Source organism: Leptosomus discolor, chromosome 6 (assembly GCF_034619465.1).
Source record: "Leptosomus discolor isolate bLepDis1 chromosome 6, bLepDis1.hap2, whole genome shotgun sequence".
NCBI classification, from domain to species: domain Eukaryota; kingdom Metazoa; phylum Chordata; class Aves; order Leptosomiformes; family Leptosomidae; genus Leptosomus; species Leptosomus discolor.
Genome location: NC_141396.1, coordinates 17,122,545 through 17,139,552, shown reverse-complemented (window position 1 = coordinate 17,139,552; position 17,008 = coordinate 17,122,545). Strand labels below are relative to the sequence as shown.

The following is a 17,008-nucleotide window of genomic DNA, read 5'->3' as shown; positions in this document are numbered from 1 at the left end:
AAGAGGTGTAAAACAGCCCAGCAGTGCAAACAGGGGCCCATAAATCACAAATGTACTGGTCTGTTTTGACTCCTTAGCTGGAGTTGTAATTAAAAGGCATAAACATACTATAAACATTAAGCTGCCCAAGTGTATATTTAGGGATCACCCAGTGAAGGCAGGGCCACCCTCAGGCAAATGGTATACATATTGCAAAAGTCCAGCAGTAACTCTAGTTCCACACATTCAATCCAAATATCAGAAAGGACAGAAGTACTTGGGAATTGTAGTTTTCAACTATCTGTAGAACAGAGAAATATGATGATGTTCAGGGATTTTTTTTTTAAGTAAGGAAATCTGAGCTGCAGAGAAGTTAATGCGTTGTTCAGGTCACAGAAACTCAGGTGACAACCAAACACTGAACTGTCCCAGTGCTGGCCTTTAAAAGACATGCTTGTAATGAAGACTCATTCAAAGAACTTAAGATCCAGGAACAATATATGAAAAGAAAGAGAACTACCAACGTTATGTTAAAAGATACAGTTTCAGGTTTTCATTCTATTAATAAGAATTTCTAAGGCAGATACTTACAGCTTGACATATAATTGGATATTTAATGCGATTGATTCCACCAGCAAAAACAGCAAATGTAAGAGCAGTATGGAAACAAAAGTTGAGAAGCATGTGCCATCCTTTTCTACTTATTCGGATTGTGCTGTTGAAAAATCACATTTTAAGATTAAAAAACAACGTATCTATTATGAAAATTACGATTCGGAAAAAAATGCTTCATATGACAGAATTAAATTCTCTGATTCTTGAATACCTACTTAGCAATCTACCTATACGAAAAAGTCTGATTTATAGTGAAAGCAAGGGTAAAACATAAAATCAATGGTAAAAATTGTAAAGAGTCTACCGACAAGGGTCTACTGACTTAAAGTTTCCTCTATCAAGTCAGGCATTTAGAGTAATAGAAGCAGAAGGCTTATTGCATAGCTTCAGATACGCAGAACTTTAACAAGACATCTCTAAAGGATTAAAAGGAAGCTGAAGATCAGAAGTCATTGCATTAAGTTCACTTAATTAATATTTAGCAGCTTCTACAGTACAATACGTTCCTACTCTTTTAAATTGATAATGGTCTTTAACAGAAGTATGTAGTTAAAATGGCATTTATATAAATCTTTCATATAAAAGAAAACACAAGTTTTCTAAACCCAAGAAGATTTAGAAGTCAAAGAAAGTTTCTTTTATCCAATGATAGTTATCAGTCTTTCAACCAAACTTGGACTTAAAGACAATACTGCCAGTGTAGCTGTCCACAGTGCTGCTCAACTGAATTTGCCAGAAAGCAGTTTGACAGTGCTCGCGGTTTTATATTGAATTGTCAAGTTAGAAATCTTAAGAACAGTGTGTAGACCATTCAGACATACGTCTCAGGAAACATACAGCTTGGGAACAGTCTGAGAAAGGCTGACATGACATTTTTTTTTATTTCTCTGGTGTAAATCACATTTCTGATATCACTATCCAACAGTAATTCAGATAATTTTAATTTATCTTTTTCAGTGAGGATTAGACAAATTAAAGTACCTCAGCATAATGCTGACCACTTAACACGAGTGCTTAAAATTGAATTCTTACCTGTGATGGACAATGTAGGTGATAATGGAAGCAAACAGGCACAACAACATAACTGCAGTACATGCATATACCACAGGGTGCAGAAACTCCCCTGGGTACTGGGGGAAAGACAGCACTGTCTTAAAATCCTATGGGGAAAGCAGAACGATTTAACACTGTTAGGCATGTGTGAAACTCTGAGACTTCATTTCAATATGTCCTGTCGTTTCTAGCTGTTCCCTTTCAAGAGCAGGAAAATAAGATGGCGAAGTTTTTATGTAGATATAGTTCATGAATTTACAATAACATCAGACTGCTCTTTCCTCATCTGCATACACTTTGCAAGACAGAAATTAACCTTTTTGTACAAGCAGACTTATCCTAATTAAAAAAAAAAGGTCTGAAAAAATACACAGAATATTACATTTTCCAGGCATTAGCAATATCTGTTCCTTCTGATAACATGAACTCTATGTATGTATTTTACTAGGATATTAAGTACAAAATATCAAATTACCATAAAGGTCTCTAAATGGCATATACATGGCTGCAGAAGAACCACTCAAAGAAACAAAAGATGTGAGAATACACACAAAATATTGACTGACTCGCTCCTATATTAAAATATAATTCCCAGTTGATACACCTCCTCTGACCCAGTGACCTTCACACTTAGTTGCAAATACTTGACTACCTACATCAATTCAAAAGCAGCTTGACAGCTATATTAACAGCAGAGTAAAGATCCATGCTTTCCTTTTGGACCTGCTAGTGCCTACTGACACAATTCTTCCTGAAAAACAATGAAAAACTATTAATACCTCTGTAAAATTAACCACATCAGATCCCCACTCTAAATTACTGGATCTCACAAGTAAGAAATAATAAGAGAGAGTTAATTCTGCAGGTGTGAGGGATGGAAAGTGAAAGGAGCCCATTACAGAAAGCAGTATGTCTTCAGTCTATCTGAATTAAACCAAACATTACAGGTTCACTGTAGTACATTAAGCCACATCTGTTTGTGGCATTACAAGTACTATAAATTAAACACATAAGCTACCACCTGAGTGCAAACAAAGTGTTGTCTACATGCCAGTTTCCATGTGCAGTGGCACTAAGTGTTCACACAAAAATGAATATACATCCCAGGACAGAAAAGGCTAAAATCTGAAAAAATACCGAGTATCACAATCCAACAAACTCTTAATACTGAAAATACTGGCATACATTTAAAAGACTTTTGTCTTATCTGTCAGTTTTAGGTTCTCCTGGAAGAAGATTCAATACATTATTTTCCCGAGGTGAAATCTCCCCTTTGGAGACTGGGACTGTAGTGCTAATACTTTTTTTAATCGCATTTGCATGTAGAGAGCTAATTTCCAGCACCATTATTCATGTATATGAACTTGTCCATGTACAAGCAGCTAATGTTCATGAGTATATACAATTATTAAATCAAGGAGAAAAGTACTGTTCCAGAAAGGTCCTTACAACTAACAGATGCCCTAGTAGGCATCATTTTTCTTCATACTAACTTTAAAGTTCCTAAGATTGGTTGTACCAGTTTCTCCAGATGCATATTAATGTCAGTTCTAAAACAGAGCAGCTTACAACATATATAAAAAAAGACCATCAAAATGAACAAGATGGTAAATATATGTAATCATATCCCATTTCTCTTCAACTACTTCCTCAGCTTGTGTGTGTATCTCAGTCAAATCTGCTCAGCCACCACTTGTCCCCCACACAAGCTGTCTCTCAGCCCTGCCCAGCTGTCTAAGACTCAAAGTCAGAGGTGGGGGTCACTTGTCACAGAGGTACTCTTATGTTGTCTCCTAACATCTCTTGCTACTCTTCCCTCAACCACAAGTGGAATAGAAGAGGAAAAGAACTCTGCCTTTTGATGTGGTAGCTCTTTAATGTGACAGACCTAAGCTCTTGAGGCCTTCTCCTGAGTTTTAGTGTGCATGAATATACATTCAGGATACACTGAATTCACAAATTTCAAATAATTCTTTAGAAGTCTATTGTCTCAAAACTGCCACTGAATCTCCACTCAAACACCCTTTTTTTGACCGTGTTTTCTCCTATGTTTTTATTTGCATCCTCTCCCCATTAATTCTTTTACAGAGTGAACTTCTTGAGGTAAAGCATTATTTACCAGAAATGTTCATTGCAATTTTGGCTCATATTACTAGAGTAGTAATGTAAATACTGTACAATTTAAATAGAAATACTCTGCTGAAAATAATAAAATATTTACTTCTAGCTCTTACTGATATAACCGTACTTTGGTATACCAATAGTACACTTTGTCATAATTTTCTGTACACACTTGCTTCATTTCTGTGCATTAAGAAAACTGTTACTGTAACTAATATAGTAGTAACAGTGCAGTTATTTACAGAAATAAATATTTCCTTCAGAAATACTCTGAAAAGTTAACAAAGTTGTGACAAAGGAAACACAGTAAAGCTACACATTTATGTAGCAACAAATGAAAGTGGTTTTACTTGAGGTAGCATCATTCAGTGTACTAAAGAACTAGCTTTCAATAGTGTAAATGTGAAGATCAACCAATCACTATGTTTGATCAGTATAAAGGCAAATGCCATACGTCCTACAGGAATACAGACATTTTGCCTGCAGAAGAATCAAGAACAGTGTGCATCTTAAAGCTAATTCCATTAAAAAATATTCAATATTTATTATTATCTCTTTTCTAGTTACCTCATGTAAATAGGTGGTAAAGCTATTGAGTAACATAATGCATTATTGCCAGTGTAGAATACGCTTTTTAAGAGCTTTTTATATCAAAAACTGATTTCATTAGAGATATATAATAAAGTTATCTCATCTGGTTTTGATGATAATTAAACCTTATTGATCAGTCAATATCCCCTGAGTAATCTTCTGGAGAAGACAGCACAAAGAAAACAAAGTTATTTTTTTAATGCTGTATGCAAAGCAGCATAATTGTATGTTACATTTTAAGAAGGCGGGTTTGATTTTATTTCCTAGAGGGGATTCAAATGATGATGATATTGAAAAATGGCACAAATTATCTACAGGAAAATGAATACACACAAAACTTTGACCATTACAAATTGCTGTCTGCAACTACAAGGCCAGTAAAATGTTGTCTAATAAGAATTTGTCATTCATTCACCTTTATAAGAAGGTGTGAAACCAGCTTCTTTCAGCTGTAAATGCCACTATGGTATATAAGACACAATAGAAATTAGTGATGGGAACCAGTTACAGAAAAGACTTTTTACCAGCTATTTCATCCAACAATCAGAATTATAAAAACATCAGCGTGCAAATGGGACTGTTTCATTTTTACTTGAAACTTCATTCCACAAACTGACAGAGATAGAAACATCTATACCGATCAGTTAGAACTCAATATGAAATTATAAGGAGTTATAGACAAATTAAATACCAAAGGCAGCCCTGTGACATCTAACAGCAGGTGCTGAGAAAGCTGAGGGGAAGATACAGTGAACTAATACTCAATATCTGTTACTTTCACAAAATCACAGCTGCAAAGAACAATATAGTTTGTGTTGCAAATTTTTGTAATCCATCTCCTTATATTGGCAAATTAAACATTTATTTTTAATATATTGCTTGTAATAGTATGACATTAGAAAATATAGTCTAACTGGTTTCTGTGTTTAAAGCAGGACACCTGAAATTGTGTTCCCTGAGAAAGTGATATCCAAGCACTACAGAGACTTGGAAAGACAAATGCATTTGAACAATCAGGCATAGTAAGATTTAGATTCCTATTTGTGTTTAGATTCCTTCCACTTAAAACTTAAAAATTAGGTGCCAAATATTAGGATGTTTAGGAGCATCAGCATATGGAAATTATCTGTAGAGTTGGGTCTCTATGGAGAGCTGAAAACATTGGAAGGCACATTGAGTGGAGCAGTTGGGATCCTGCTGTTTGGCAGGATCTCAACACACAGAAGGAATGGGTTTACAGGAACCTCATGAAGTTCAGTGAAGAGAAAGAAAAAGTTTCTTGTCTCTGGGATAGAGTAGCCCTGACAGCAGTACAGGCTAGAGGACAACTGACTGGAAACAAGCTTTGCAGAAAAGGATCAGAGGGTCCCAGTGGACAATAAATTGAGAGCAAGGCAGTGGTGAGTCCTTGTGGTGAACATAAGGTGAACCACATATTGTGCCATAATTAGCAAGAGTGCAGGCAGCAGGCTGAGGGAAGTGATTATTCCCTTCTATTCACCACTTGCGAGACCAAATATCGACTAGTGAGTCCAGATTGGGGCACTTCAGTACAACAAAACATTGATCAATTGGAAGGAGCCCAGTAGAAGTCACCAAGACAACAAGATGGCTCAAGACCTAGATTCTAGGTCTTTAACTTACATCTCCTATCTCCCCAGAGTTGGCACATTTTACTGAGCTCCTTTACAGTTTGGATCACTTTACTCTCTGGTTGAAGCTGCACCACAAAGAATGCAAGATCTGTTTAGCCAGTAGAAAGCAAGAGCAAACAGAAAGAAAGAGCTTGAGCCAGAGGCTCGATTTGTTATAACTTTAGTGCATTGTGAAGGAGACAAGCCTGGATTTTTGTCCCCAGTACCAATCCTGTTCACGTATTTTACAGAGCAAACAACACATGTTATTAAATGTAATTTAATAAAAAGTAGATGTAATCCAAGGACAAAGCCAGATCTTGCTCTTATGAGTACTCTAATTCCAAGGCTTTATGCAAAAGATTGGCACATTTAGGAATATTCTGAAGAAAGCAACTTTTTTGGGAAGCTGGACTCAACACTGTCCCCATGGGATAAGCATTCTCTGCTAGGTGAGCAATTCATGCCAGCTGAGGACTTAGGTGAAGAGAATGTGCCTCTGAATGACAGCAGAGCTTAGAAATCCAGCTCTTCACACTGGGAAGCATCTATGCACATGCAGAGGAATCCAGGGTATTTTGCAGTTCCCTCTACACTAAATGTTAATTTTGCAGACAGCAGGTAAACTTTCTGGATCACTTTCATAGTCTTTGGTGCTTAAACTCTGCTAAGGTCTGTTCTGTAGCTGTAAAAGTAGGTGTCTAAGCACAAAAAAAAAATTGAAATGTTCATTCTTAAACCCCTCTTTATAAGCAGACTGATTTTCCAAAATACTGAACCACGCTTCCACAGTCTGTTACGAGAAAACCCTGTGTTCTCTATGGGGAAAATGTCAAATACTGTAATTATGTCAACCTTCTAAATGACATCTCTGTAATACTTCCCTGACTCATGAATTAATTTCTCAAAAGGCTTAGATAGTCTGTTTAATTTGGAGAAGACCTGAAACATGGAAGTTTAGAAGTCTGTTTTTAGAACTGAAATTCATGAATAGGCCTAAGAAATTCTGCAATTGTCTCCAGTCACACTGAAAATACTGAAAACGTAGCTTTTGTGGCACTGTGATCCTACCAATTTGGAAAGACTTAAAAGATTCAGGGAATGCTTGTAAAACGACAGGAGAAAAATCCTGTAACTCTTAGCATGATCTCTTCCTAGTATCTTGCCTCTCTGCAATTTCTCATTCACAGTTTTCCAAGGTTTGCTTCCAGAATAGTTTCAAATTTACTCTGCTTTTGTCAGCTCAGTCTCCACAGCCCTAATTATCTCAAATAGCCATCCACTGAATGTATGCTACTTTTGCAAATAATGATTCCCTACACTCACAAATTAAAATCCAAAATCCAACAAAAAAAACACCTATGTTGTTTGGAATAATGAGATACATTGTGACAAAACAGGAAAACAGTTGTTTATGATTTTATGTTTCTTTAACCTGTCTTCAGGATTACAATTAAAAGTGCTAACAATATTTATTAATCAATTTTCTAGTAATTGAGAAGTAGCATACTTAGATTTAAGAATTTTACTAGTGTTTATTTGGCAGATTTGAGGAAATTACTATTGACAAAGCAGTCTAAGGGGGAAAAGGAAATGCTCTATACAATTACAGTATTATACACCACTATTGAATTGCCATTCTGTTCTAAGAAAAATGAAAGGAAGAACAAAGGACAATGTATGCCAAAACATATTCAGCAAATTTTGAAATTCAATGTTGCTGTTGCATATTTTCATTATCTCCTGAAGAGTTTTTAGTCAGACTTACTACAGCTACAGGGCACTAGGTTGGTCATAACATACACAAACATGGTCCTGAAAAATTAAAATACTGATATACAGCTCAGTTCACAAAAGAGCACAAATACATAGTATTTCTAGAACAAATACTTATAATTAGATATACCAAAGCTTCAGAACATATAAGTTCATAATTTTACTCTAAAACAGAAAATCATATTGTAGAGGTTCATAGGTCAAGACCCTAGAAGGCTTTGGCCACCTCCAAAAGAAACTAGAGTGTTTCTGTTTCTCTTCCTCCTATGGATAACAGAAGACAAAATAGGGGACTGGTCTAAACACAGAGTATATGAAAGGAAAAGCAGGAATATAACTTGGGAGTTTAGTTCACAGTATTTTACTCTCTCCCCTAAGACATACCATTCAAAAGCTGATCAGTAAAAGATGATGCTCTATTATGTCTGACACTACTATTTTACTTCCATCCACTGGTCCAACCCAGAGCAGAGTGAAAGCGTGACAGGGTGTGAGGAAGGAGCTTGTACCTCCTTTCCAACTCAACCTCTAAACTGTACTCTCTCTCTCATTGACATCACTTGAACGACTGTCACAGAGAGAAATCAAATGGCTCTACATGAATCCTCTCACTTGAAGTATGCTCATGCTTATTAATTATCAATCGTAGCTGATAAATCCTTGATTGCTGCCTTTCTAAAAAAGACCTCTATGAAATCTTTATTTTAACCCTTTTACGTTACATAGGTGGAAACAACTTTTATAAAAGCAGTTCAGGGAACTTCACCTTGCTATTTAAATAGATGACAAATCAGAATATGTGCTGTAGCAGCTATAAAGTGGACATTTGGGTTAACTGAGGCTTCTATTTCATCTTGTTTCAGAGCAGGATATACATTATTCTGATGGTAATGTAAACCTTCATCACTGTTGCTTTATTGCTGCTCTTCAGTTTATAGATGCCACTTCAGTTATCCAAACCATAATAATCAATTATGAATTTTTACGATTTAATAGATTACAGAATTATAGATTAATAACACGCATCATGATATTCTAGCTAATTTCATTTGCTACATACCATATGCTAGCTATTTTGAATTTGCTGCCAGTTTGTGTTTTAAAATATATTTGGCACTCAGGTGTGTATTAAGAAGAAGCACATAGACACTTTTTATTATTCATATTATAAATTAATAGCTAAGGAGAACAATGAAATATTTTTCATTTCTGATATGAAAATTAAACTGCCCAGAAAACAGTAGTCTCATCAAATAAAACAATCCCTGACTTTATGCCACAAAACACTGAGTAAGAAGTAATGCTCGAATGAGAATTGTTGCACATAATGAAGCTACAAAAGTTTTCCAATAGCTGATTAGAAAGGCAGCTGTTGGAAGACATATTCATGTGTATATGTATATATATATTAACATGACTTAATATCAGGCATCTTTTTTTCTTAAAAGTGACTGCAAAACATGAGCTAAGGAACATATCACATTGTTTGCTACCATATCAATTGCAAAGCAAGGGTGAGTCTAAGATTTTATTTTCTTGCCTTGCATAGATAAAGATGGAAGATGCACACAGGAAAAAAAGCAAAGTTGAATTACCATAACCAGACAAAAGTCCTAAAAGAGAATTACATACCAGATGCAAAAGCTGCAGTAAAAGGTGCCTCAGTTGCTTTTACCGTTCTAGAAAAACCAATCTGCTACATCTTATCAGTGAAAAATGTGCATTAGGCTTTACAAACCAAAAATTAATTGTAGCCCTTGTGTCAGTATAAATTTTTGCAAAAAAACCAAAACCATTAAATTGATTGTTTGCAAGCAACTAGTTACTATTTAGTAACTACTCAAAGTTTAAGAACAGGCTCAACCAAAGCAGTTGAAGGAGGAAGAAGCCATTTTGGGTGTGGCACCTGCAAAGTCAACAGGTGCTTTCTTTAATTAATTTAGAAAACCATCCTCAAAGCAAAATTACGTTTCACATTCGGGGAAACAAGCGGCTAGAGGAAACACAGGAACTCATAGAAGTTGTATAAAACAAGGTATATTTGATATCATCAAATATTAAGAACAGCTCTTAAATTCTGAACAGTTCTGGAATGGGTGAAAAAATGTTCAAGTAACTCTGAGAGAAATCAGTTCTTATGAAGTGGACGATAATATCTGCATTTAACTCGTGGGTGTCACAGCCTTGTGCTATGATTGGCTGCTATCTGGGCTCCATCTGACAGCAGCAGATTGGTATTCTCTGCACACGTCCTCGCAATTCCTGTCGCCTATGTTTGCTGTCCCTTACACATACACACAATACATTATTTACTCAACTATAAGCATTTCTGTAATGTACACAAGCAGCATCTACAGTGCAATCATGCACCAGCATTCAGGATCAATCTGGTAATAATAGTACACATCTGGCTAATCTTTTACAACTGGTTTATAATAAATATTATTAATGGCTCATTTTCTCACCTGTACGCATTAGAAATCTCTGGTTTTTTGTTTGCTTTCCTTTATTCCCTGAACAGTAACAGGTCATTATTGCATTCATAATATTTTTGCTTTCATGAAGGTAACTTTCTGTTAAGCAGGATAGTTAAATAACTGCAACGGGAACTGTAAGTGTGACTGAGAACAGACCAAAGCAGGCTGATGTGTTAGCACTGCACAGAAATATTTTTCTTTATGAACAGCAATTTTGTAAGAAGGCTATCAGCATTGGTATACAAACTAAAACTCCTACAGATCAACAAGGACAGCACTGTCCTTACTGAAAAGAGCAGAAGATGTTATTCCTCTCCATTTATTAAATGATTCAACATTGCGGTATGCCTGCAACTAATTAGTATGATCAACACAGTGCAGGGCAGGAACAAAAGCAGACCAGCCTCTGAGATACACTGATGTAAAAGCACACAGGAGTATACATTTTTAAACCCTGTCCTATAATTTATAACCATTACATACTAATCGTTCCTTGATGGAACTTTCATTTGTAAGACTGAATTTAATGTCATTTCTGATTAGGCCTGTCTCTGGATATTAAAACTGACCGTCAGGTTTATTCACTTACGAGCAGTTAAATAACTTACTTTAAGACTGACTTATCTAAACACTATAGAAAACAGAAGGTCAGTTACTGACAAGTAAGGATGATACAGATGCATGTAAAAAGAACATAAATGTATGGCAAAAGAGAGAGACAGAGAAATATAGGTATATTTGCCAAGTCATATACTTACCATTAGCACTGCAAAGTTACTGAAGTGTGTACTCTGAATGGTGGTAATATTGCCTGCGGAACTAATTATGTGGCACCCTTCTCCCCACCAGCCTCCATGTCCATCCAGAAGGTCAAAATCCCAGAAGGCTGCAATGGGGTCTACACCCCGTGCAAAGTGCCTCAACCCTATAGTAAGAGGGCTGGTGAGGTTTCCAAAACTGCACCCATCTGCAAAAGCAACAAACTGAATCAGAGAGATAGAGTGGAAAATCCTTTATTGATGAATGCTGTGTAAAGAGAACAGATACACTAAGCTATGGGGAAAAAACCACAGACATATACTCTTGGGCAAAATCAAACACAGCGCTCACATTCAGAAAAGTTTGCAATAGTGTAAATAAATCTGAGCATTTCAGTCCCATAATGTGTCCAAGTGATCTGATCATCCTTCACAAAGCAGGTTTTTTTTTTGTTTCAGATTCTTCAGTTATGACCACTGTTACACTATTGCCCATGTAACTGCAGAAACGGCTCAGTTTCGTGGTATGATTAACAGCTGAGACAGTTCTGCACTTTGAAAGTCACATTTAAACATTAAAAAATGTTAATAGAAATGAGAGCACTATTCAGTATCAAATAAAATTAGTAAAATTGCCTGGGTGAATAATTAATCAAAATAATGACTCACTATCACATACAATATATCACATTTAGACAAAAGCCTTTAACAACACCTGTTTTACATCCATTGTAACAGCAAGTATGCTGGTAAGTATTGATTCATGCAACAGGGCACTACTCCTGCTCCAAAACCCTTATTTTTATCAGTGTCTAGGGCATTAACACTGCAATTTTAATTTTAAGGAGTAAACCAATGTTCTTTCCTATAGCACAGTGCTTTGAGAAACAAGCATCTGTAATAACACTGTCAACAAACAGTAGTCCAAAATTTGCATTCTAGTCATACAGCAAGTACATTTCTTTATTTGCAGGATAATTTGAATAAAATCATGCAGATAGGAACAACTGCAAACATTTGTACTAGAGAAAGAGACTGTTTCCAGCCCCTCAGCAGACTATATACTCTACTCCTTTATTCTCTACATAATCAAGTATACCGTAGCTTTTAGATTAAAGGAAATAATGCATAACAACTCCTCACCTATTTTAGCAAAAACAGCTGGTGTGGCAACCGTCCTACGTTTCCCATCATCTGCAAGATTTGATGAGTTTCCTGTGCTAGGAAAGAGTTTTCCATTCCGAAAGACAATAAACTGTAGCTTGCAAGTAGAGTTATCAACAGATTGCCAGGCTGAAGACTGAGAGAAGACAGACTGTGGCAAATGAACTGAAGCTACTGCTACAGCATTCTGTACAATGAGAAAAAAAAAGAAACATTTAAAATGCAAATCACAACAGGGTTGCTTTCATGATGTTTTAAACTCCTGTACAAGAAATGTATGCTGCCTTCCTTTTCCAACTGACTGGAAGCAACCAAAGAAGCACGAGCTGTAACCATGGGAATAGGATTGGTACAGTGCATATTAAAAGGGAAAACGTTTTGATTGAATGTGAGAGTCTATATGGTCAAGCTCCCTGCTGCAGAGGTGAGAATGGTTCTTACCGTGCCTGCTAGAGGGTCCATCAACACTGCAGATCTGATTTAAAGAGACAACCTCTACCAGGTTTTCTCCTTCACTTAAAACAGAATCAGACAACTTACATTAAAACGTTTCTCCAAAAGGCTAATTATGAAGTATAAAAATAATTTTATTAATACAAAAAATTACATCAGCACAGAGCTGCAAGTGCAGTAAACAACATATTTCATGAATATATATTTCTTGCTTCATGTAAGGAAAATCAGTTAACTCTATGTTTTAGTAACACAGGATTAAAAAATATTACAAGCACTAATGTAAAAGAAGAAAAGAAGACAGCACCAGGAGAAAATGAATGAAGACTGTCAGATTGCTATAATGGCTTTGAGTTGTGAGTGTGTTATACACCCTTTTACAAGCAGATAATTCCCTTACAGCAGAGCTATAAAATACACCAAACATTACGTTCTGAGGACTTCACTCATCAAGCATTTTTTTCCTGCCAAAGTAACAAACTAATCATTAAAGACTGAGATATTTACAAGAAAAAACAAATGATGAGCAATGGGAAAATAAACAGGGAGTCTGTCCTGAGCCTTGAAGTGAAAAGTGTATGTATTTAAAAACAAACAAACTACAAAATGTTCTAATTTGCATTTCCCCCAAGGGCAAAGTATAGCTTCTGTGCACATAATTTACATAGATTATCACACAGTTTACTCATAGCACATGTGCGCTACCTCTTTGAGAAGTAAAACAATAATCTTCACAATCATGTAAACAAACATGACATTAATATATGTCCATGTGCTGGGAGAAATATACATGTGAGAAATAAAAGGTACAATGGAGATCAGTGAACCAAAAGGAATATGAGAAACATCTAATGACCTCATGATAAATATAGGAGAAAAGCATGAGTAGTCTGTGATGTCACTGGGATGCTTAGCTAAACAGATAAAGGCTTCTGTACAATTTTCTCTTTATTGCCATGTATATTTTGCAAAGGTTTTGTGATTTAAACAATAAGAATGCCAAAAAATTCTTTTTAAAATAAGTATTCAATCTAGGTGATGCCAGTTATTAAAAATACTCAGGAAAAACAGAGCAAATAGCAACAGGACATTTCTGCATCAGATTTTAAAATTGCTATAAAGGCTTTAATTGGAATTAGTTGAGCTAAACATCAAGCACTTGTCCTTAGATTGTTTCCATTGCCTAATTCACTAAAGCTGTTATAATTGGCTTTATCCCACGCTTCTGAAAAAGACATATTTTACTCTATGATATCCCAAAGTATCTGTATATGCTGAACTTCTGAAGATAACCATTTTAGTCGTAAAACTGCTACCAATATGTACAGAAATTTTTAGAAGTGTCATTTGTCAAACCCCAGATCACTGTTGAGGACTTATCTGGAGATGTACGTAAGTGTAAGAGAAGTTACAGTGTGATTAACTTTACATTTATATTAGATTTTTATTATTATTCTATGCTGGATAAAGCATCAACAATGACATATTAAATTACACTAATTACTTATTATACACAAGAAAAGAAAGCTAGAAGCCTCTGAATAAGCTTATGATAATGAAACCAACAGCTAAAGGCACTGGGATAAACAACAATTTGCTATGACTTGACAAAAGCAGTCCTACACAAACCAGAGAAAACAACAGTTTTATAGCACTTTTGCTAAGAGGGAAAATTGTCTAATTCATTGTGGTTCTCTAATTTCTTCTCCATTGGGACTTACTGATCTCAATGGGAAAAAGTAATAGTGTAGACAGAGCTTGGCTGTGAGACTGGGGAGGTGCAGAGAAGATGCTGCACACATCTGAAGCGTAGAGCACTGGCATGCAGGTCTGATGACAGGTCGCACAGCTGGGGAAAGACCAAGGTGATGTCCACCCCTCACCTCCTCACTATCACCCTCTGTCTGCCCACACAGAGACTCTTCACTACGTAGCATAAAAGAAGGGAACCTAATCGTGGTGCCCCAAGCCTTATCCATAGACTACGGCTTTGCATCACGGGGCAAAGTCAAATACAGCGAAGAGAAGCTGTACACAGCATACAAATAGATTTAGTGTGGACTGGTGGCACTCCTCAGGCTGACTGAGCGAATCTCACACGTGCAGCAGCATCAAATTCCTTATATGACGAAAAGACACACAGAAAATAATTTCCTTATTAGACTTCAGAAGAGTGTTTTTCCCTATTTGTCTCCCCAAAATGTACCAAGAATATGAATACCCATAACATTAACTATTTCATAATCTTTACTAAATAATGTCCACAGTCACTTCCTGGGATACAATTTAATTGTGAATACTGCCCTATGACTAGATGCTATTTCAAACAATTTCTTTTGAGTGCAGGCAGTGTGGTGTAGTGAAGGGCAAAGGGATAGGGCTGTTCCTTGACTGGAAAAATGCATGCATAAAGTCAAACTACTCACTGTACATCAAATATTTACTTTACGTAGAAATTCCACAAAATTAAACATCAATCTGTCTGCTACACCAACATGCCTGCCAACAAGCTCCTGAGCTAGGATATTAATGAAAAATGCACACATTGAGAGAGCCCACACATTCATAATGCTATTTAAAAATATGAATAAATATTTGTGAACAATTTTTACATCTAAAATAGGTGAAAATCTTCTTTTCAATAGCATTAGTCATTATTCAGAAGAGAGGGATGATCTGAGCACTCAGGCAATCCCTATTATTGCCGTAGAGGATGGATGGAGCCTGACTGGAGGCTCAGTCTTGGGTTCTGCTAATGTTATGTGTGGTGCTGGATAAGTCAGTTTCCCACTCTTGCCTCATTTCCCTCTCACTTAGTGAAATAAAAACAATGGTACTTCTTTTGCTCTGTAAGGTGCTCCAGAGTCCAGAAATTAAACACAATATGGGAACAGATTATTACTAAAACCAATGGCAGTAACATCAATTTTTGAGTGAATAACTGTGCTTCAGATCTTCCAAAATCCACAGAAATCATCCAATTTTTTAAAATATTATTTGGACACCATATCACCACATCACGTAAGAACTGACATTTCTGACCGTGTTAGTGGCAGCATCTCAGGAAGCTGCTCCACCTCTGAGAGGGGAGAAAAAGCACTAGAGACAGAATCACCATCAAGTCTTGCATAGGAGTTGCAGCTTTGCAATGACACAGGTCAGCACCAGCATCTCCTATTTTCCCTGGAAAAGCTTAGAGTCTGTGTCAGCAATTTACTAGTCAGGATTTAGACTTTCTGTGAGCGTTTTCAAAACAGAATGTCAATAATCCTTTCATGACTCCATTTCACTTTTAGTCCTATTAACTGCGTTGTACTGGCATTGATTAGAAAAAGGAAAACCTGAACATATTGTAGATTTTTCCAAGGAATAGTTTTCCGTTGGAAAATGCTGGTGTGTTAAAATGAAAGCTATCCACAGACACCCACCCATTTGCACATAAATATGATAGAAATGATGCAAATTTCAAAACCTCCCAGTTATCCTCCATGTCACCTGCCCAGATATTTGAAAAACTGGTGTATGACCTGTAGCCAGGGAAAGAGTCCTTATCAGCTCTAAACCAGCTCTGAGGATTTTCCGGGAGGGCTCCTAGGACTCCTGGCTTCTAAGACTTCTTGGAACCTGGGAAGCTTTCCAAAAAGCCAAATGAAAGGTTGTTTTAAAAACTCTGAATCATAATTTGGAAAGTACAGTTTTGTAAGTACTTTTGAAGTTTCATTTTTTGTTTCCATTTCAGAGCTATTTCTTTTTTCTGCGGAATTTTTCCAAATATCTGAGGAACAGAAACAGCACAAATAAATCCAACTGGATCACAAAAGTTTTAAATTTGAATGGGAAATCTCATTCTAAAGAGGAAATGGTCCTCAGGATATTGAGAGCTATGAACTCTTGACATTTTTTCAGCTCATGCATGTGTGACCCTTATTAAAAATGTTTTAAGGGAAAAATGAAAGATTTAAAGTGAAGGTTTTCCCCAGGCAACTTTATTCTGGTCAACAGTCCCTTCCTCATAATCAATGCTAGCATTTACAAGGAGTTTTTAAGTGTTTAGGAAAGACAGCCTCTTGCCTTAGGTGCCTTTGTGGTATGCTGGTCCTTCTACTTTTACGTTTCTTTTGAAAGACCTGTTCCCACTTTCAACATTGCTTCCCCATTATTTTCTTCTACTTGCCTAAAATTTAGCATAGTATTGAGAGACTATACACATTATAAGACAATCATTATCAAGTAAGATTCTTGGTAACCACTGTGGAATGGCATCAAATTCTTTTCAGTAGCTCTTCCTTGCATATACTTTGATACTAGATTGATTTTGAGTTCAAGCACAGTATTTCTGTTTGAGAGAAAATATATTTCATAGGAAAGCATCCAATTTTGAATCCTC

The 17,008-nt window shown here is 36.2% G+C and overlaps 1 protein-coding gene across 2 annotated transcripts in view; it reads right to left on the bottom strand.

Moving 5' to 3' along the window:
- Positions 1-17,008, bottom strand: part of LOC104352288 (adhesion G protein-coupled receptor A3) — a 280,884-nt gene that overhangs the window by 40,329 nt on the left and 223,547 nt on the right. For both annotated transcript variants that reach the window (XM_086466587.1, XM_086466588.1), the window contains 4 exons: positions 12,148-12,355; positions 11,005-11,213; positions 1,627-1,754; positions 571-694 (listed from right to left, as the gene is read on the bottom strand). In XM_086466587.1, coding sequence (XP_086322713.1) covers positions 571-694; positions 1,627-1,754; positions 11,005-11,213; positions 12,148-12,355 — 669 coding nt within the window. The remainder of the gene's footprint in view (positions 1-570; positions 695-1,626; positions 1,755-11,004; positions 11,214-12,147; positions 12,356-17,008) is intronic.